This window comes from Petromyzon marinus, chromosome 6 (assembly GCF_048934315.1).
Source record: "Petromyzon marinus isolate PM22_M1 ecotype Great Lakes invasive population chromosome 6, UKy_Petmar_22M1.pri1.0, whole genome shotgun sequence".
NCBI classification, from domain to species: Eukaryota; Metazoa; Chordata; class Hyperoartia; order Petromyzontiformes; family Petromyzontidae; genus Petromyzon; species Petromyzon marinus.
This window is the reverse complement of record NC_133672.1, coordinates 9,867,127-9,890,596: the sequence shown is the minus strand read 5'-3', so window position 1 is coordinate 9,890,596 and position 23,470 is coordinate 9,867,127. Positions and strand designations below refer to the sequence as shown.

At 40.7% G+C, this 23,470-nt stretch overlaps 1 protein-coding gene across 4 annotated transcripts; it reads right to left on the bottom strand.

The window, feature by feature from the left end:
* Nucleotides 1-1,054: 1,054 nt before the first annotated feature.
* On the bottom strand, nt 1,055-23,170 carry LOC116939535 (protein phosphatase 1B-like). 4 transcript variants are annotated; one of them, XM_032948050.2, is made up of 7 exons: nt 22,814-22,954; nt 16,316-16,432; nt 10,200-11,049; nt 8,645-8,762; nt 8,259-8,370; nt 7,711-7,771; nt 4,351-6,862 (listed from the first exon to the last, which is right to left on the bottom strand). In XM_032948050.2, the coding sequence occupies exons 3-7, from the start codon at nt 11,031-11,033 to the stop codon at nt 6,665-6,667; spliced, it is 1,323 nt and encodes a 440-aa protein (XP_032803941.1). In that variant the 5' UTR covers nt 11,034-11,049; nt 16,316-16,432; nt 22,814-22,954; the 3' UTR covers nt 4,351-6,664. The 4 variants fall into 4 exon arrangements, with proteins under 4 accessions (XP_032803940.1, XP_032803941.1, XP_032803942.1 ...); XM_032948051.2 differs by having other exon boundaries at nt 16,316-16,429; nt 22,814-22,949; XM_032948049.2 differs by lacking the exons at nt 4,351-6,862; nt 16,316-16,432 and adding an exon at nt 1,055-3,609 and having other exon boundaries at nt 22,814-23,167.
* Nucleotides 23,171-23,470: the final 300 nt, after the last annotated feature.

The following is a 23,470-nucleotide window of genomic DNA, read 5'->3' as shown; positions in this document are numbered from 1 at the left end:
TCTTGTTACTTTTTGTCCAGGTGCACTGTTTCCGGCTCATAATTCAAGAAGTCACTCAATTGATTTAGCGACAGTAATTGTAATTAAAAAAACACACCGGCACAGAATAAAGTGCTGTTGCTCACATTGTTTCTAGGATGTTGGATAAGTTACAATTCAATGTGCCTCAAGGCTCAAAAGAATGTCGGGCAGATCTCGTCTCCAACGGCAGTCCTCAAGTCAGTGGTGGAATTCTATTTGCCTCTAGTGGGGACCAGTCTCTCCGATCAGTTATGACCTTTAGGCTTAATCAACTGGTGCAGTTGGCACCTATTTACAAATTGCACGGCATAGGTCGGATAAGATTTAATCTTTGCCCCCGAGGGTAGCATATAAGCCACCAGTGCAACCATGTGTGGGTACAATATAAAACATTAGTGGTAACAAATTGTTTCGCCACGTCAGGCTCATTTATAGCCAGAAGCAGGAGGGGGTAGAACAGCCAAAGCACGGTTACCAAGGTGGCACTCGTTGGCCGAGCGTGTCAAGCAGATTCAGTTGCGTTTCCTTGTATGAACATGATTTGTCATGTTCGATCGTCAAATATGAAATTCCACAAGTACAGTATAACAGAATCTAGTCGGCACATTTGCGTACAGTAGTAGCTCTCATGTACCTAAGTTGAACTTCTTTTGCACCGTACATAGCAAATCGTGTTAATCGAAGGCGTAATTATTGCAGGTACATTTAACGTACGGTTAACATTGTGGTGCGCTGCAGGATTGAGTTGAGGTTAATAGAGCTTTCTTTGAAACCGTATTTGTGTATGTTACCAACTATGCCGACATTTTAAAACCCCATGCTTTATGTACTTTGGACATTTGTGCCAGTTCCATAAGCATATTTTATGACATCCACAATGGCCAAGTCATCCTTGATGTACCAAAAAAAGGCGCTACCCCCCCCACAGCACGCAGAGCATATCATATGTTATCTCCACATGTTATCAGGGCCAAGGTGGAGCCTTGAACCATGGACTTGATAGGCAAGTCAAACATGCTACAAACCAGCAGGCTGACGCGCAGCAGTAACATTTTAATAATCATGGGTTCATAACACCTCTACGGCATATCAGAGAATACTGCATTACATTGTTGAGTATATAATTTATGAAAACTACAGAGAATGTATTCAAATGCGAACGTGTGGTATATGGAAACGTGTTTAACTTTCGACTGCATATCTTCCATGAGACAATCTTTTCTCGACAAAATCCGTGGGAGCAAAGCCTTCCGAATGCTTAATGCATTTATCAAATCAAGGGTCAAGTTGCATATGCCAAACAAATCTCAATCGTGTACAGATTTTCAGCACGCAGACTTGTGTACACAACTGAGACTCAGGTCATTTATGCGAACTCAATCTAATAAGACGTTACAAGCAATTTTAATGTGATCCAAAGGTGCAAGACTACATGTCTATGTTCAGCACTTACGTGACCGACTGCGAATGACAGAAATTATCTAACCAGAGTAATGTGGTTGGACAATCGAGCGTAACCAATTACATGTGAATTTATTGAGGCATCTATTAAATCACACCAAAAAGAACGTGTAATACTGCATTAACGGGCTTGACACAGCTAATGCCCCTTTATCTTCAGGTGATGAGATAGGACCGCTGGTTGGCCATCTGGCTCAGTGCAGCAATGCTGGCTGCAATTGTGTCGAGAAAGGCGTACAAGTTAATTCATAAAACGTGAACGCCACCTTTAAAAACCATGGGATTGTTACAAGAGCTAAATGAGTGGATGCAAAATGTCAATGCATTAATATAGTCCACAACACGTGGAAATATATTCACTACACCGTTTTGCAAAAATTGCTGCTGTGTATTTTATTTTGATACCTTTCACGAAACAATAGCATTTAGTTAAACCATTAAAAACAAAGCCTTGCACTTAATTTTTTTAACATGTTTGTTTACATCTTATAAGTATGGTAACATTACCTCAAAGTGCAACTATTTATGCTCATTTTCAAAAGTACATTTCAAACTTAGCCAATTGGAATAAAATGTATGGACCATTTGCTTTTAAACATTTAATTACCATGTTAACTTAAAAAGTTATCTTTTAACAACAGACATGCTTAAGGTACTTTATAAACACATTACTATACCCCTATAAACCTTTTCTAGATGTACTATTTGTTCAAATACGTATTCTGAAGTGTACAATACTCTTGGATGCCAGGTGACTTTGAGGGAGTGGTGGGGGTTATGGATTCGGGTAACAATGTGGGAGTCATTGTGAAGTATTTTCTTTATTGAATACATTCAGTCCATTTGAACTAAATGAAACAACCACCTGCCATTGATGACTTCGTGTGTAATAGATTCTCACAGCTATACACTGTACAGTCTTCCTTGTCCTGCCCAGTTCTGCACACTACTAGCAAAATATACACAGCATTTAATAACGTAGTCCACCTGCAATTCCATCCCCCTTTAATCTCGACATGCAACATGTGCTGCGGTACGAGTCTTTAGCATTCAAAGCAGTTGCTGTACTCGCCTTGTTCCTTAAAACATCCCCGATTATACTTTCACCAAGTACCATCATATATACCGTCATGCATACCCCTCTGCAGATTGAAAACAAACAAAAAATCCTATCGCTAGCCATTAACATACCTCCACAGTTGTCAATACATAAAGCAATCTTATGTTTATCAATATCCTAAAGGAAAGTTATTTATTATGTACAGATAATCAATACAATCTGCAAGATACGTTAATGTGACAGTTCCACAGCACAAAATGCCAAGAGAAGGTATCAGCTTGGAGCTGGCATGTACATATTGCTGTATTTTGGATGTCAGCACACGTGCACACATTGGAAAGTGTGTATCATTTTATATAACACACAAAACGTACAAAATACCGTTGCTTACATACCTATACCTAACTAATCAAAAGTGTCAATAACATGATGTTTTTTTACATATATGGAAGAGAACAAGCAATGAAAGCAATGGGCCACATTAGCTACAAAAGTTCATGCTGCAAATATGACATGTCAGGGCACAGTGTGACTTTAAAGCCCGCACACTATTGACTATATAGCACCAGCTACATTTACTTTTTTGGTGGGGTCTTAATCAAAAAAAGTGTTGGTGCATGACCAATGAATTTAGTTGCAAAAAACGCCAATAAAATTTGCAAACACAAGGTGCTAGACAAAACATATTTCTCTGCAGCATCAAGCATTCAGCATCACTGCAATCAGGAATGGAAACCGTTGTTGTACAAGTCATAAAACAAGTCTGTACGTTTAAATACGTGAATTTAAATTATGATTTTGATTTTGAACGGGAAAGAAAACGAAATCATTACAGCTGTAATATTACCTAGCGAATATTGTTTTGATGTATAGTAAAGATCACACTGTGTGGCACTTGTTGACTGACACCGGTTTTATACAGTTCCACGTTCAGCCACAGATCTACCAGAAATCGTGGGCGAAACCCCCAGCCGAGCTCCTTCTTGATGGGCTTCACACTTCTGCATTCATGTACATGTATAGATTATTGTGTAGGCACCAGTCGATTACCAGGTGTCAAGGGATCCCTGAAAAACAAGACAACTGCAATTTAGTGTTCAGAATATCAACATACATGCAAAAATGCCATACACTACTCACTTGTGCTCGTTCGAATTTTGTTTTACTATTGGTGCACAAGTTGTAATTTATATGTAACTGTAAGAACAGTCAACATCAAAAATTCTTGAAACAAGGTAATTTCAAGTTATCACGAAACCATTTGGTTGCAATGTATTTGCATTATTCAAACGTGGCTTAAAAAATATATTCAAGTACACCCATTTCTTTAAAGATCACCAACATGCCCTTGTGAAGTTCCATCATTCCATAAAGAAGTTAAGAATCAGCCATACAGTGGCCAAATAATTGCAACCACAGCCTTCTCCTACCAAACACAGCACTTAAAATATATGGAAATACTTTTAATGTAAACAATAGCATTGTAGGCAGATGAGTCTAAATGCAGTTTAAGCTGGATATAAGCGCACCTTATATAAGTAACATCCTTACATTACACTGGTGGGAAGACAAAAGACAACTGCAGACACAAGCACACCTCAAATATAAACACCTGGCCGTGCTTATATTCAGGCTTAAACTCCATATGTATACCAAGTAATGGTAAATGTATACTGTAATAATGTATTTGGTAAATAGAATTACTAAAAGTGAACAACTGTTTGCACATAGTTGTGCTGTGTTGACAATGAAAAGGACAACACTGCATACAGCACTACATACACCCTGATAAACCTTTGCCACATCCATTGCAAATGAACAAACTGCGTGACCTTTATTAGCAGACAAAGCCCAAGTGTAGCTAGGTACAAGTCGAAAATAAATTCACAAATTACATCAAATACAAGAAATCACACCATTAAAGAACGACCTATAACATGCCGTTACCGCAAGAACTGTCACACACTTAAACAAAGACATACCAAAATGTAATAATTCTGTAAGGTCAATTAAGGCCATTTCCAACAAATATTCATTGATGAATTCCTCTAGCCTCTTGGATTGATGCCATGAGTTATTTCAATAACAATTGCTTGCAACAGTGAACTCGGTAGAAATGCTGGCATGTAGTTCAACCATCGGTAGACAAGCACAAACAGTCCATGTGTCTACAAAAATTCAAACAGCAGAATCTTAAGTAAAGTTTATCTATTCTGCCTACATACTGCAGTAACTTTAATCTGGTTTAACATTGCACCGATTTTATATAGCTCTCCAAAATTGTTCTCTCAAATATAATACTTTAAAATACAGAAATTTGCAGCATATCCTTTAACAGGTTTGAATTAACAGCTATATCAACCACAGTTGTAGAAATGCTCATGTTTGTAAACACCCATTTTCCAAAGAACACTGAAGCCCTACACACTGCTATCTGGGTTTCAATACTCTTTAATAGTTCAATGTGTTGCGAAAAAGGCAGAATTTTAGTTTCAATGCCAAATTTCATTAATCACGATTCTATATAGGCTTCATAAGATCGCCAATGCAGTTCGCACATTGGGTCTTTCAGTCTTCTGCATGGCATCATACATTGGCGATAACATGTAAGTGTAATAGAGATGTAGAGTATATAGGGCTTAAGTATTCCTTTGTGCATAAGCAGGCAGTGTAAGAAATTACTGAAACGTCTCTTTCTAAGCCGTCACATAAAACATGTTTCTATGTTGAACTTCTTTCACTCCGGATATAGCCAACCATGCTAATCGGAGGTGCGGGGGAAGGAGAAACTAAACAAAAAAAGCAGTTCTAAAGAAATTGGTTATTAATCCAAGATTATTAAAATTGCATAGCTCCAGTGGCTTCTGAATATCGGAAGGAAGAGCATTCCAGATGGCCACAGAAGCGCATTTGAAAGCATATGATGCAGTGACCATCTTTGTCCGATGTATAGCCAACAGGCGCTGCGAGGATGACCGGAATTTGCGTGATGGTTTATGCTCCTTGATGAGATCAGCAAGGTGTTGTGGCTCATTTGTGGCAAGCACTTTGTGTCATGAGTGCAACAATAAGAAAGCATGTGTTCTACCTTAACTTCACTACTTCCAGAAAAAATGAAATACAATCGCATATGAACAAGATAACACCATAATAATACATAATGCAATATTCATTACACTTAAATTCCATAGGACTGTTAATTTAACAAAATTGTGTAAGACTAGACATGAAAATTATTTTCATGGTGCAATGATACCAAATTACTTGGTAAAATCCATGTTGAATGTTTTAAGTTACATATACAGTACGTACGGAAAAATAATATTCAGCCTTTTGCTACACCAATGAAAAACTATTTTCATTTGTACTGTGCACACATGTAAATAGCAAAATGTATGTCTTTGAAAGAAATGGCTGCAAAGAGAATCCTGTTTTGAAACCTGTGGAAATTGATTTGGGAAACTGTGATAGGGTGTATTTGACTTGTGAAAAACATCCACAATTAACGGTGCTTTTAGAGATTTGGCTTAAGTAGATGCAGCTTCCTTTACAATATTAAAAATGTTGCATTCCACAGACGCCAAATAAGGAGTTGTGGCCATACAAGCATTGTACTAAGCTCCGTACAGTATCAAAGGCCAAAACAATGCATTTGAGTAATTTAATATATTTGAATGAAGGTTAATTTCAATATGACCATTTGTGCATTTTTTTGCATTAAGAATGTTCTGATTGTGATCATTTTCAGGCAAGTGATGCCACATATTAAACTGATCTTGATAAAATAACTAAATAGGAAATGGTTAATTTTGTCGAGACATTCTATAACACTTTATGAAAAACGAGCAAAAAAGCCTGCTATTCTGAAGTAACTTTTTTTCCAGTACTGCTGTTGTAGTGGAGGCTTGAAAAAACAAGTATCCACATTCAATGTAATTTTACAAGACTTCTTTTTGCTACACATTCTATAATTTTTTCAAATATCTGGAAATATCACTGCATTTCTTGCAATGCAGCAAACTAATGGCATATTATGAGATGGGAAGTCATTAGTAGACACGCAGCCATTAATAAAGCCCCCCCCCCCACCTGAAAACTGCTCAAGTCAAATCATCGTCCAGCTCAGGTGTAGTGCACTGTGGGCGAGGGTCCTGGGTCACCACCCTGCTGCTTTTCTCCCCTGTAGCTGGCGAGGGAGGCCTCCAGCAGCCGCCGATAGTTTCCCCGATGGTTGGACCTCAGCGTACGCAGTGTTTCCACCAACTTGCGGCGTCGCGATTTCCCGTTGTTGGCCTCACTCTCGGCACCACTCGCTTGCGACTGGATTTAAAACCCCAATGTCAGCGATGGCCCACTCCCCCACTGATGTTAGCTTTTAAAAACAGTGCACCCCAGGAATGCACCAGTCTGAACCAAAACTGTTCCTTTCCAGAGAACATTTTAACAAAAGATTTCAGTTTAAACAATGGATTTGGTAGCAATTGTACATGTACCCATTACTATAAAATATACCCAAAGGATATAAAACCTTAACAAGTATTTAGAAAACATGACCAACAGTCCTTTGCCTAGTACCTTAATGTTAGCACAAAATAACAATACATTTTACATATGTAAGTGTATTTACTGCATAAAGTCAGCATTATCATTTCATTAAAAAAAAATGCATCAGATGCAGTCAGCATTATTAATCAAGAACATTATCTGAGAGACAACTAATTATTTTGCAAGACCTGGGTAAGGTATTCAACCTGATAGTTAACAGTGATATGTGCAAGGTAAAAAAAAAATTGTACTGCAGTAGTCAGGATTTGTTAAATACTGCACTCGCATAAATATTTTCAAACCAACACTTTTATCCTGCTGCAAATGTCGTTTCTAAAAATGCTTTGTAACATATTTGCACATAACAGCAGTAAATCAGATTTTGCTAAAATATAAGCATCTCTAGCCCCAACTTGCAACAGTCTTTCGGGGGCTTAAAGCAGCCAAAATATTTTTGAAGTTCTCCTCATTAAGCACAAGTTTCTATAAAAAATGTAACTTCAGGAAGGAAGCAAGCACACAAACAAAACAAAATAGGAGCTTGGGTAACTTTGGTTTTTAGTTTAAACTGCAACAGAAGTATGCTACATTTGGCAAAAGCTATACTTGCCACGTGTACTCACCCCATCATCGTCCTCCCTGTGAGGGTTCAGTCGGTTGTATACTGCCTCGATCAACACGCGTCTGGTTGACAGAGTAAGCACTTTTTAAGTTAATTGCGAAAACATTTACCTTAATCAAAACCTCTGATCAATGAAGGCTCAAGGGCCATAACAGTCAGCAAAGCTTCCAATTTTCATTCAGCCAAGTTTTTTTACAGTTCCCATAGACACTCACAACTGCAAAATACTAAACAGCTGTAACTACTATTTATTAGCTCCTGCTTTGTGAAATTAAAACTTCCACCCTCTGATACATTGTATTTTATTAAAAATGTTAAAACATTTGAAACTGTCAATGTAAATATTGTTCAGGTGAATTGTTAACTAATAAGTTAAATACTTAAAAAATATATTAATTCAAATGCATTATACTCGTTGATTATTTCGTTAAAGTCACGTAGGTATACAATAAAATGCATTCATAAGCTTTAGTGTGACTAAGGATTGTTACAAATGTTGTCGTGATTAATAATGGAAGCACCATGTGTTTGGAACACCATTAAGCTTACTTGCTGGCCAGGCCCCCTCCTGGTGGAAGGTTGGGGATGTTTTCTACGGAGACGGCTCTAATCACAGAGGCCAGGTCAGGGGCCACCTCGCCAGTGTGCTTCTCCAGAACCTCTGCACAATCACACCAGCAACAGGACGCATCTCGTTGTGTCCACATATCCCACAGAAACTGAACCATGTCAATTATTTTCTTTGTGCAGCCGCATTACAGTGAATAGTTTAACCAATGATCGCATGCATTATCAGTAACAATTAAAACAAAGCATGTATATCCATTCAATCCTTAACTAGCTGAAAGTTTGACGAGTTAATTTACAAATTCAGAACTGAGTGAATTTAAACAATAATTTCACATCTTGTTTTTTTCTTGACAAGCTTTGTTCACCTTCGACCTTGGTTTCCAAGAATTTGTCAAGCTCCTCCTCCCGGGCCACAGCCTCCACAGTCACTTTGGGAGCATTGGGGAAGCACACCAGCACGATGCTCATGTTATCCCTGCTGCCCTGTGGTCGAAACAAATCAGCAGGTTAAGCATTGCAGTCCTCGACATTTCACTCGGGGGCAACAAAAATTGTCTTAAGGACAGAGGAAACAGGACACCACTGGAAAAGCCACATTTTTATCTGGGAAGAATTAGAGTGAACCCTAGCACTGTAGCTCAACATTTTTTTATTCACTATGTCACATCACTGGTTCAGTTACGTAATTCTAAATCAATAAAATATATAATTAACTAATTAAATACGTTATATTGTCAAGCCACTATGTGATAAGGACCCTACCCCACACCATGTCACATATCCATGGGGATAATTTGACCATACTTCCTTACACTGGTGAAATACTTTCAGCCATTTGATAAAAATTGTATATTATAAGATGTTAAAAACAATCATGTTGTGTATATACATTTAGTACTTAGATCATTAAAAGCTATTATCACTTTATCGATGATAAATCATCATAAAAACTGTGGGACATCATTTAATTTCCACAGGTGTCCCTGGAGCAGCTGGCATAAAATTCCTTACCAGTTATAACACTGCACAACTTTTTACATTCTTTTACAAATACACATAAGTCAAAAAGAGCATAATGCATCATGAACACCATATAAATCAATGTCTACTATAATTTACTTTTAATTATATGGTATGATCAGAGCATATACACATACACATTTGGCAGGAATGCAAGCAAACAAATAAAAAGCATTGTGTCAAATGAACCAGGGCCATAATGTAGTTGGGCTCTTGAATCTCAAGTCAGGGCTAAGAGGCCATCAATTTAAATATGTATAATGAGCAAAATTAAGTAAAACCTAAAGTTCAGGGGAAAGGCAAGCTCAACAGTAAAGAAAACTGTAATTACAGAACACACCCGTGTGTTTAGGTACTGTATAGCAAATGGTTCAAGGCCAATGTACACGATGATCCTTTTGCATATTTAATAAGTGTTACAAGACAGTTGGCCTATGCGGTATCTATAAACAAACACTCCAAAGGTATTGTCACCCTTAATTTTTAAACTTTTAGAGGGTACGCGTTTAATTATGTGTACCGTTGGGTCTTTCAAACGGCAAAGTCAAATTTGTGACAGCCGGTTGCAGAGAATGCTAATTGTAATTTTAAATTAAGTGAACTCCTCGTGTTTCACCTGCAATGGGCAAACCAACAACTGCACTGAGGGTCTACGACACCAGCTCCTTCAAAATAGGCAGAGAAACACAATGGGAGTTACTCAATTATAAACACATGCACAAGCAGCAAACTCAAACCTACAGTTTAATTATCCCGATTGAGAAAGTGTGAGATGGCTTTTGCATAGGCTCTAACCGGCCAACAGGAATACACACATCAATCCAAAGCGTGTGTCTATTTATATCCCAAATACTACTACGCCATTTGCTATCAGGTGAAATCAACAACACCTAAACATACCTTGTAGAGGCAAGTGTCCAAAACTTGGTTGCATATCTTCTCGAGGTCATCAGTAAGCAACAGGCGGGAGTGCACAAACTGACCCAGCTCTTCATTGGACATGACATCCCAGATGCCATCACAAGCCAGCACAACAAATTCATCTCCATCGCTGCGCTCGATGGCCCGCACCTCGGGCTCTGGTGACACCAGTTGCTCCGTGGGGCCCTTCCCATCCACGCACTTGTAGTCGAAGTCTCCGAGAGCTCGCGACACGGCCAGTGAGCCATTGACGCGCTGAATCATGACGCTGCCGCCCGCATTCTGGATGCGCTCCTTCTCAGCCGGGTTGCACGGCTTGTGATCCTCTGTGCAGAAGTGGACACTGCCATTGCGATAGAGCACAGCCCGCGAGTCTCCGCAGTTAATGAAGTACAAGTGCTTGGGAGACAGCATCACCGCCACTGCTGTGGAGCCACTACGGTCCAGTCCATTTTTAATGTCCGAGATGGTGCGCATGTGCTCATCAATTTGTAAAAACCCTGCCTGAATTCCCTTCTCCACAGCCTCTGAAGACGGCTCTGTGCCTGCTTTGCATTCAAAGTGCTCATTGGTAATGATGTGCTCCAGGAGGTGTTCAGAACAGAATGTGGCCACTCGTGAGCCTGCGTGACCATCGTAGACAGCAAAAAACGACCATGTTTTTAGTCCCCGAGGAATGCCCACGACAGCTGTGTGGGCGTCCTCCATCTCCACACGCCAGCCCTGCATGCTGCTGAGTGCGTAGCGCAAGCCATTGCCACCGCCGTGCGTTGTGTGTTTCTCCGTCTTTGGCTTGTCCAAAAATGCCCCCATCCTTGAAAATACTGAACTAAAAACACAGAAAAGAACAAAAATAACAGTGCAAATAAATATTAGCCTCTGCATCATCCCAGAAAACAAAACAATGGTTTCAGTATTCTAGCATCTATCATTTTGCATAGCAATCGATTTTTATATTAAAATCCAGAAATAATGTTAAGTACCTAAGTGTTAAATTAAAACTATAAAATATAGGATGAATGGAATGACAATTTACTGTCAAACTTAATCTCTTTTGATAATTGATACATTGAGCGAGGTTTAACTGAAATGGGTTTATAAACCTAAGTTACAGGGTGTACCTCTTCAATGAAAATTGCATTATAAAATACTTTCTAAGAGAATTATGAATGTTGCAAAACAAATCACAAGCTGTGAAGGTGATACTTATATATTTTTTGTCAATACTTTAAAAACATGCTTATTCTTCATTTTCCAATAAAGTAATACCCCGGTTTACATCGGGAATGCGTTCCGGAAAAGTGCGATGAATATCAAAACCACGCAAAGCAATTTTTCGACGAGAGCTAAACAAAGACAACGGAGGGTACAGAGTGGTGCTGTGCGAATGCGCGCATCTTCCATTCTAGACGTGCCCACGTTACCGTAAATTGCAACAAACACTTTACTCAACACTAATGTACAACAGTAAACTTTAATACAAATTATACAAGGTACAATAAGATACAATACACTATTTTAAACAATCACCAAAATACCATACATGAATACTATATTGTACTCTACAGTACATTTCTTTACATGTGACCCAAATTAGTTCTTGTACAGGGTAGGTGGAGGCGCAGGATGAGGCGACAGATACGAGAAAGGACGGACGATGCTATGAGCGACGTAAGTGTGGGTCTAGGCAACACAAATCAGGTAGCAGTGTTAATGTGACAATGTATTTGCAAAACATAAAAGGGGGAAAAATAAATCATGGTATTGCTACATATTGTATATGAAGGGTACATTTCGTACATTTTGGCATTTTTAAAATGCATTGTAATAGCGTACAATGGCCGATGTCAATCGTGAGATATTTCCAAGACTATCACTGTAAGAACACTTATTTTTGGAGTTTAAAGGACTGGCTTAAAAGCCTCAACCTCGCTTGAAATCCCTGCTGCCTGAGACATGGCTTCCTGTGACAGCTGCACATTGCTTCATGCAGCTCTAAATAACCATACCACCATAGCTTTAACTACAACATCAAAAATGTTTTGGCTTTGAAGCTACAATTGAGCAAACGCACCTTTTATCAGTTACCAAAGAACTGAAAAACTATTATGTTTTCGACTTACAGCGTAAGTCATAATAATCTATATGAAATTTGACAGGCAAAAAAATATTTGAACATTCCATTACTGGCAGAATACTGTTAAGCCAGGGGGGCGAGTGTAGCATCAGAGCAATTTCGTTCAATTAATGATTCATTGGGTATGCATTCCTCTAACAGAAGAGGCTTCCGACAAAAGCTAAAATATTATGTACCTAAATTTGACACCAAGAAGCTAAAGCAGGGGTGACCAACCTGTAACAGACTAACACGTAGGCTTTCGCGACCAATATCATCCATAAGAGGTTTTTTGGGTGAGATCGCGTAAATATATATGCATAATGTACGTTGACTCCGTAATCCCCCCCCCCCCCACTTTGCACAAGAGCGCAGAAGGGTGGTCACCACATCTATGCCTCTATATTAACCTTATGGTGGTACTCCGGGGTACCATAGTATCCCGGCTCTCACATAATGTCCATGATGCAGTAATTTTTAGTCTGTTGACGGTCGGCGATGCGGCAATCGACTCATCTCGACGAGCTGTACACGATGCACTACGGTGCATACGAGCGTTCAGGGTTTCAGCACAATCGTCCTCGCTGCGTTTCGACATCGCGGAGTAGCAATTGGTACCCCAGTTAGGTACACCCCTGGAAAAAATAGTGTCCCAGAAACAAAATATTTAATTGCCTCGGCCGTTTTGTATTATTTGGTACCCCGGGGTACTGCCATAAAGATCATATAAGGAACGAAACCGTTAAGACTTCTCCACAAATCTGGCTGTCGCCTGATGAAGCTAGTTGTAATTACTGGCGAAACGTCGTACTCGGATTGTAAATGTTGTGGCTTGGCTCTCCAACACACCGGTGTGCTGTACTAGTGACGAATTGGCCACGTTCTGTTTACGTGACAACACTTACTAGGTGGCTGTGTCGGGTGGTGGCGGGTTTTAACACATTTATATATTTACGCGATCTAACCCCCAAAAAAACTATTGTCTGTAACAGACTAAGGGCCAAAAAGTACCCATTGTATATATGTTGACAGTTCTCAATATATGTACAATTCCAACACGCCCTAGAATTTGCCATACAAGACTATTTCTTGGCTTCATCTCTTCCCTTGCTCACCACCCCCCACGAACTCTTACCGACTCTCAACCTCTTCCACCCACCTACCCTACCCCAATCTTCCCTTTCCCATGCCCCTTCAGTTTTTGACTTCACCTATTACTTCTCCACCAAGATTGACCCTATTTGATTTACCCTTCGAGCTTCCTCCCCTAGCTCACCCCACAGCAGCCTCTGCCCCCCCCCCCATGTCAAATGACTCCGTTTTCACTATTATCCCTGCACCATTTATTACAGAACTCTTCTAACATCTCCAAGGCCCATCAAACTTCCTCTCCCCTTGATCCCATCCCTGCCTTCCCTTCTACCCCGACTCCTTCCTTGAATTCTCCCCTACCTAGTATCCCTATTCAATTTCTCGCTCTGCTCTGGTGTATTTCAAGCTATCGCTAAATCAACCATTATTGCCCCGCTTCTCAAAAAAGCTTCTCTTGATACCTCTTCTCCTGCTAATGACCGTTCCATTTTCTTTCTCCCCTATTTCTCCAAACTCTGAAAGAACGCCTGGTACACTGACATCGTACCCACTACGCATCTTCTAACCCTCTCTATCCCCAATTCCAATGTGGTTTTCGACCGTATCAATCAACCGAAACAGCTCTTCTTTCGGTTCAAATCACTTGGCTAACTCAACTCATGCTGGTCTCTCTTCTATTCTTATACTCCTCGTTCTATCCTCAGCTTTTGACACGGTTGACCATCCTACTCTTTTAACTACTCTCTCTTATCTTGGTATCCTCCAGCACACCACTTTCCTGGGTCCAGTGCTATCTCTGTGCGCACCTCTGGGATATCATTTAATCACACCACTTCTCACCCAGGCCCCTTCAAATGTTGGCGTTCCCCAAGGGTGTTCTCGGTCCCCTACTTTTATCTCTTTATATATTACCACTTTGCATCTCTCCTTTCTTTGCTGAACTTTCCCCAGCATTTCTTCACATATGACATCTAAAATGTCTTCTCCTTTCCTTTTGTTTCCCCTGACCTCACCTCCTTTATCTCATCCCGTCTGGTTTTTATCCAATCTTGTATGTCATCCAAAACTATCCATGCCTCCCATTCCCCTCCTACCTGTCCCACCATTTATTTCGCTCCTTTTTCTATTTCCCTTACTTCCTTAGCTCACAACCTTGGTGTTATCTTTAACTCTTCCCTCTCCTTTACTGATCACATTCCGCCACTACCCCTATTTGCCGGTTTCATTTGTTCAACATTCTCAAAATCTGACCGCTTATTTCTACCTCTGCTGCAAAACTCCTCATCGATTCCCTTATCCATATGCATCTGGATTACTGCAACTCTCTTATGCTTGGTCTCCCCATTTACTCTTTTTCCCCTCAACAAATCCAAAACAGCTCTGCTCATATATTCAACCTTCCCTACAATTCCCATTCGTCGACCTTCCTCACGCAACTGCATTGGCTCACTGTGTACCACCATTGCCTGTTCAAATTCCTCACAATGGTATACAAATTCCTCCATGGCCTAGCCCCACCATATCTTGCCACTCTTGTATATTTCTACGTGCCTTCTCGCCCTCTATGGTCTCAATCTTTGCTGTCTCTCTCTGTTCCTCCTCCTTGTGCTCAATCGCGCTTTCGCTCTCATCTGCTCGCCCGACTTCACTGGAACTTCCCCTCCACATTGAAGTAATATTCGCTCACTAGTTTCCACTCCTCACTCAAAACTCACTTATTTTCCATAGCCCACCCCACGGCCCCTTATTATCCGCCTCACAACCACTGTTCCCTCTTCATATTCACATTATATAGCTATCACGCATTCATTCAATCCATTCATCATCATTTACTGTCATCAATTTTTCTTTCACCCAATTCACAAAGCACAGTTTAACCCATTGCTCCCTCATCTATTTTATTCGCCTCATCTCCACCATTACATTCATATGTAAAGCGCTATTGTTAATGCTCTGTTTTAATTAGCTTAAGATCATTCTTTGCTACTGTGGTAGTATGTTGCTACGTTATACCCCTTCGATAGAGCCGCACGTGGTGGATTAAAGAGCTGCATGTGGCTCAGGAGATGCCAGTTGGCCACCGCTGAGCTAAAGCAACACAACAAATGATCATGAACCAATGAGAGTGCAAGTAGCTATATGTAGTATAATTTGCCTGTACAAGGACGGGTGTATTGCAGTAAATCTGAAACTTGCAAGCGAAAAGCAGACCACGATGTGATATTTATTGCATCCATTTGTGTGCAATTTGTAAGGGCGCGGTGACACAGACCTATTTCATTTAAAGGTTATAATCCCTTGTTCATCATGACGTCCTTTTTACTTTGATGTCTCAATAGCGTTTATGGAGATCGTGTGACGTGAGTGTTCTGCCTTTGTCGTGAGGTTTATAAGTTGACACTGAGGAGGGGGGAGGCGCCCCCCCCCCCGTGGAGTGACGTCATACGCTATTATTAATGGAGGGGGGGGGTGTCCATTTGGAGGACGCCAGCTGTTCATGATTATTAATGAGGGGGCTGTTCGATGTGGAGTGACGTCACCTGCTCATGATTATTGGGGGATTCTCCATGCGGAGTGACGTCACCCGCTCATGATTATTAATGAGGGGGGGTCCATGTGGAGGACGTAACCTGTTCATGGTTATTAATGAGGGGGACTGGCCGACGTGGAGTTACGTCACACACGGGACACACAGACATTATTGGCTAATTACAGTAGTAAATTTTGAATTATGTAGTATAGTAGACTCTCGCTTATCCGCACTAATGATGTGGTGGTCGGCCGCGGATAATTCAAAATCGCGGATAATAAAAAAATATATACATATAAATTTCCGCAAATCTATGATGCCAAAAACTACTAATGTAGGTCTAGTGCTGATACTTACGTGATCCGAGGGTAGAAATACTCGCACGATCTAAGGGTGCAGTATCAGGATGACGTCACGAGGAAAGGGAGAGAGCGGTGACGTCATCGGGAGAGGCAGAGCACGATCGGGGCGCTTCTGGGAGAGGAATGGAGCAGGGTGGGACGCATGCGGCGTGAGCGCGCGGGAAAATAAAGAAAAGTGTCGACCCCTCAATCGTCGTCTGGTTAATGAACAATAAAATGGGTAAGCAAAAAAAACAATTGATCTTTTTGATTACAACAGTCCAAACAAAAACACTTTTATAGGTTTGAAAAATCCGACCGATCGGCAGGCGTGCTCAGTGATAACACTTTCCTGCTCCCAGACTCCACCCACTAAGTGGACGAGCCACGTCAATCAAAATCAAACTCCGCTCACTGCTGTAAACATAATTAACTACTGTACTGTAGGGACGATCACGTGGATTTCGGAATAACCAAAGCACATATTTATTCGGTTTAAACACCTGACTTGTAATACACATTTCAAAGAACAACGGTTTAAAAATGTTTTAAGATTAAAATTTGGGCTTAAGGGAACATTCATGAGTTATTAATTTGCGTCAAAATCTCAGGTACAAATCGGATAAACCACACGCGGATCACTGAGTCTACGGTACATTGTGTTTTTCCTGGGAACATGCATTCTGACAACAGGAATAGAGTGTTGGCACGCAAATGACTGCTACAACAAAAAGTAATTAAATTGAATATATAAACACAAAACACCCATATCAGTTCTCAAAGCTGTTACTTTTGGACTTTGCCACAAATTAAAATGCAAAGGTCACAGTGACTGGATAACGATCAGAATCTATGTATCATATCTCAAGCTTGACAAGACCCAAACAATATCAATTGTAAAGCAATTCAATTTTGCTCATGGTGATTTACAATGTTAATGTTATGGAAAAAACTATTTTTAAAATAATTGGTATTGTACCTTCACAATATGGTAACACAAGTGTTCCCGTTAGAACGTTAGAAAAACAATTCAATGTAATACAACAATAGTACAAACGGTACAAAACAACTTTTAAAGCATTATTCAGGTCATTGACTTAGTGATGTGGAATATTTTTTCGTAAAATTGTAAGTGAAAAATCAAATGTATTTTTTTATAAATTAATCAATTGATAATCAATTTGAAATTAATCTATTTAAATCGATTCAAAATACTCGTCGTTCAAATGTTGGTACAGGAGGATGTTCAAATAAAATTGTAAAATGGAAGATACGAAAAAGCAATTACTGAAAGGCTATCAAAGAGTGGGACTTCAATGTTTAAAAAGGGTTTAAACTGACATAAGATGGACATAAAGGCATGACAAAGATGCTTTCAAAACGTTTGATCATAATTTTAACATATATCCAAAATTACACTGTCAATTTCAAAATATGTTTTAACACTTGAAAGGGAACACTGAAAAGGATATGCATGACCATCATCTTTATATAACATCCAAATGCACAAGTGGTTGTAAGTCCAATGTGCAACTCAATTTTAAACAGAACATCCAATATCAATGCCGATCTGTGAGATTATTAATGAATACGTGAATCAAACAATCAACAACGTACGGTTTGGATGGCAGTTGGGAAGCAGCATGCGGATCTGACATACCAACAATGTGTGCGCACACAGCAGGACAGTGGACTGGTTTACGCCTTCAATTACATGGCTAGGCTTATGTTCTTCGGCAATTTCTGGCCAGCAGGCCCTAGTCTCAGAGCCAAATATATGTTTTACTCGTCATCAAATCCCGTCAATGTCAGATGGGCCCTGTTGGACATGCTGAGCTCAACAGTTAAACTATTTCAAACTGGTGGCCCAAGCAGAAGTGTGTACCTGGAGATCCACAATGTTAGCCTCTATTCGTGCGTCTCCAATAATGTATTCTGAGCCAAACACTTGTTGTTCACGAAGATATAAAGTTAAAAAGTGCCAACTCATGTTAGCTTGTGAATGTCCTAGCACGTACAATGCTTGAAAAAGATATTGACAACATTGGCAGATGAGCTTTTTGACAGAAATACCTATTAAGCAGATGGAAATTAAATTAGTGTTAGGCTCTTTTTTACATGTTTAAAGACATTCAAAATTAACTTTAAATTACAATGTAAATAGTGAGAGGCTTAAGTGGTGTTGAATACATCCGAGGCTTAAAATATGAGACGCCAATTTATGTTGTTATTTATAAATGAAGACATCGGTTAAATAAAAGAGAGATCATGTCATTCATTCCATATGAACTACAGCATTGTTTAACTTTTTCCATAAAAAGTGCGTTTAGGTAATTATATAACATCTACACGTCATAGGCAAAGTAACTTGGCAGCCTATTAAATCACACTCCATGTAACATTACAGTGCTGCACTACAAGCAGCCAAGTGTAACAACACACAACTCATAGCTAAATACCAATTTTGAATTTTAAATGTATTTGCAAACGTGACAGTTTTTCGTATGTAACTTACATTTATTTACGAATAATTGGATCGTACATATTGACAAGTTAATAATATAATTTTACACTCACAAAAAATCCTGTACTTGTGATTTTTTATGAGTGTATTTGGTTACTTTATTAAATAATAACTATAATTACTTCATGAACTGGTAAACCCTACCTTAGGATATATTATTTTAGCAGGGTTAAAGATCATAAAACAAAAGACAGTCCCCCTTTTAGATACAACCAATTATGTAAAACTGATTATATTTTTTCCATATAAAGTCCATCCATATTTAACATGTTCATTCGATTACTTTAACTTTAGGTTTATATAAAAAAGGTATTTGCAATACATCATGGGTATGTTAGTTGGCTTAGTGGGGCAAACTATACATCAAGTCAGTGTAATTATAGGCAAGGAATAAATACATTATTAACATAGTTTGTAAAGTTAATAGATGCATTTATTATATTATCAGTGCAGTTAGCTGTGAAGAACGCTGTCCAGAAAGCAATTATCCCCCAATAAAGGTGCAGCCATGCTTAATAATTTTCACTTCTCAGTATTCATACACAGCACAATAGTGGAAATTGGATGGTTGGGGTACTCGAGAAAATGAGGGTTCTGCAAATTGTCTGGCGCCTCGTTTGTCCTGTGAAATACTTGGGTGTTTCTGATAGTATTGTAGTTAAGGAAGCCATTTGCAAACTTTTGCAATAATGCTCCCAAAGCACATTTCTCAAGGGGCCTATGTTGGTTCTAAAACTACACACCATGGAAAAAGTCAATAGCCGTTTTAACTGCTACAGTGCAAGCCAAATCAGTACCTCAGCTTGGCAAACATGTTACTTGGTTTTATATACCTGTCACTTTAACCTAAAACAAGCCTGGACATGGCCAAAAGGAGCGTTGACTCGGGTGGTTATTTCTTTACAAATGAGTTGTTGTTCCACGCGAGCCGCTGTGACAAACAAGGGTCTGGCAAGAACCTTCATCGAGTCGTTTGGAATTCTAGCTAAAGTGGAACAATTCACTAATAACATACTCAATTGTTATGATTTGAAAAGGTATTAAGCTACACGTGTAGAGATAGGTTGTTATTGAACTATATTTAATCTATTCCTGCAAATGACAGCATTTCACACGAGCGGCTAATTACGTTACAAATGAGCACCCGGCCTCAACTCTTTGACTCCTGCCCTACGACCTTTTCTCTGGTTTAACATATACCCAACTATCCCGCCACCCACCAGAATCCAACCACCATGCCAACGCACATAGCTCTGTTGTGTGCATTACTGCAGGCGACTTGATATAGACTACTTTTTGAGCGTGGAAGGTGATGAAGAGGTTAACTGTATTCATAACTCGCAACATCCTATACTGTATCGAAACATGGCCTATGACCTTCTTTGGTTCTTTCGGTAAAGTCAAGTAGAATGAAAATAAATAAAACATCTAAATTCTCGCGACGTTTCGGCCACAACACAAGTGGCCTTCTTCAGGTGAGAATTTAATTGTTTTATTTTATTATTTCATTCTCATTCTACGTGACTTTACCGAAAGAACCAAAGAAGATGAATCCTTGCAGTCACGAAAGCTTTAAATCGAAATTTATGGCCTATGACATTTTGAACAAACGTAGCTAACCCGATGCAGGCGTTTCTTTCCTGGGTGTTTACACTAATGAATCTGAGAATAGGTTTTCCCCTTTTTTCTGGCAACAAACAGGTGTTGAGATGTTAAAACACCAAACTGAAACCTTTCACGAGGAATCATGTCTGTATTAACCACAATACTTGTGGTCAGAATGCAAACAAAAACACTCTGACAATATATGCATTGTCTTTGAAAAGGATTGGTCCACACCAGAGCCCGTTTTCTTGAGCCTAGTCTCAAAACGGGTGTTAGACCAGAGGACGCCAAAAGGCGTACGAATGAATCTGTTTAACAAGCCTTGTGCCTGCCTGCCATAAACGCGCTTAGTTGTTGGAAGGTGCTCTTATCCTTATTCCGAACGTTTAACATCCCAATGAAGGCACATTTGGGGGAGGGTTTCACATCACATTGGTGCAGGCAAGGGTTGACATTTTTGGGCCAAGGTGTTCAGTACTCCCAGTGGGGTCTAAGGTCCTTAACACCCCAGCCATCATAGCCATTCGTTTACGCCAAAAAAAATCAAAAAGGCATTATTGGACATAAATAAATCGAAACCTCTGACGTGCGACTTTTCAAAATCATTAAGTGGCGTGCACTTCCCAGAAGCCACTGGTTCACAATCAGTGCTTGCCATTGATAATTATTGTCACTGCTCAGCTTGCCAGAATCCTGATGGATAAAATTGTTTACCTTATCAAGTACCCTCGACGTATATTCCCTCCGGCTAGGCCCCGCCTTATTCCCCTCCCCCAGATCCTCCAAACTATTAATACAAATCCAGAGCCGCGGTGTCCAAATGTAAATGGTATACACACATAACGCAGTACGCGTCAGACGTAGCATTTGCCACTTTTATATTTGTGTTTTAATCAGAGGTGCATTTTAACAGATATCACACAACGCCAATGCTACCCATAAAGACAGCATGGTGACTGTTGATTTCGTATTTTTTTGCTGTCAGTGTACACGATGCGGATTTCGGCATGGTGTGCATGCACACGTGTTTGTGGTGTCTTTATACAAGTGTCAATGCGTACCTGGACGTGTAGGCGTGTTTGTACTTGTATTATACAAGTACATGTCACAATAATTTCTATGGCTAAACAAATAAGGCAATGTACCTTCAATTTGATGATCTCTCTATTAAGGATCAATGCCCGAAAACGTCGCCTATTACTGTACTGTATACAGTCTAGCCTGTATTTTAAGGCAGCATTAAGGGATGTGTATAGGTTTCGGATTTGTACCTGTAAACCATTGACAACGCCGTATCACACAATTATTTGTCTAAAACTAAATGGTGGATATGAATGTACTATTTATAAATACCACCACCATCATTTACACCGCCTTTATACTAATGTAAGCGTTGACTAACGTTTCGCGCAACTGGTCTCCAGACCCACGTAAAACAAAACAAGATACAGCTTTGGCGGTGCTATACAAAAGCTTACCACATTTTTTCCTTATACAGTGCAAGTACTTCGATAAAGACCATTCAAGGGATGGTGTTTTGGGGCGTACAATTTATAATTGCGCTTATAGTACGCTCACAAAACAACACGCGTACAAAACACAAAGGCCGCCCCCAATTTCCTTCATGTACGTATATAGCCATTTACCCAAGGCAGAACACGTACGAATGCGCGCAAAGATAATTTACGACGCTGAAATCAAAATTTTTAAAAAATAACATGCGTTTGGTGGGGGGGGTGGGGGTGTAAAAAAATAAGCGAGAGAGAAACGCGCAGGTTAAATAACACAGTCCTGTATACATGTTATTATTGACTGCTCGTGTGGGCTTGCCCAAGAGGACACGTCAAGGCGAGAGAGGGGATAATGGCCGTTGGTCGAGACTAACGACGGAGTGACAGCCCAAGATGAAGGCGCGCGCACACACGCCCCAACTTTCTCCTTAAGGACATCCAACCGGAGCGACGAGAGGAACAACAACGCCGCCGTCGCCTTGTGCGACAGGCGTTTAAAAAGGTTTGTGGGGACGAGAGAGAGAGAGACGGCGTTGAGGCTCAGGAAAAGATCCCTCGGGAGTCGGCAGCGAATTGATCACGGCCGATGGTGACGTAATACAGCGTTGACATTCGTTTTTGTTGTGTGTGTGTGCTGTCCCATTCTGAGGGAATGTAGCGGTGGGCACTAGTGGCTGCGGGGTACATGTGACCTCAACCACATCGAACGTATACATTGAAAAACTGTCGATGCGACTCGTCTATTGTCGTGTTAGTGTAAGTGGGGGGGGGCTAAGTGAGGGGAGGGTAAAATGGGGGACAGGGGAGTGGGAAGGTAAGGAGGGGGGGGGGGGTCAAGAGGCCTAGTCGCATCTCGCTCATCCTACGCCCTCACCTGACCACGAGCCCCGAGATGGCGAGCGCTGCGGCCGCCTGGCAAAGCCGCGCAAGAGCCGAGGCTTCGGCGATACGCGCCGCCTCACGCTCGGACACGCAGCCGCACGCCCAGCCGAGCCGCGCGAGTTTGTCGCCGACGAACTTGAGTGCGCTCAACATGCGACGGGCGCGTCGTGGTTTGGTCGGCGCGGGGAGAGAGGGGGTTGGGAGGGGGGGGGTTTAGCGTTTGCCGCGATCGCCGCGAAAGCTCAGGGGCTCATGGCCATTAATGTCGGGCGAGGACGCGAGCCGCCTCCTCCTCCTCCTCTCCACCTCCGCCTCGACGAGCCGCGTGACGTCAAGCGCCGCGATGTCACCGCGAGTGCCCGGATGCCGCGAGGGAGGGGGGGGGTGTACGGGTGATGTCATCGACAGCCAATGAGAGCGCGGATCGTTGGGCGTCCCGCCCCTATTCCCCAGGGCCTCGGTTCAGCCCCGCCCTCTGTAGGGCGCGTCATCAGCCCCAACCCCCCCCCTCCACTGTGTTATTATTATGGTAGCCTTGCAAGGGAGATGCCTCCTTTGCTTGCTTGCTTGCGTTCTTTATCATGTGGATTTTTCTGTTGGTGAATAAACACAATTTTACACGGGGCCTTAGTTTTCGTTCACGGTTTTT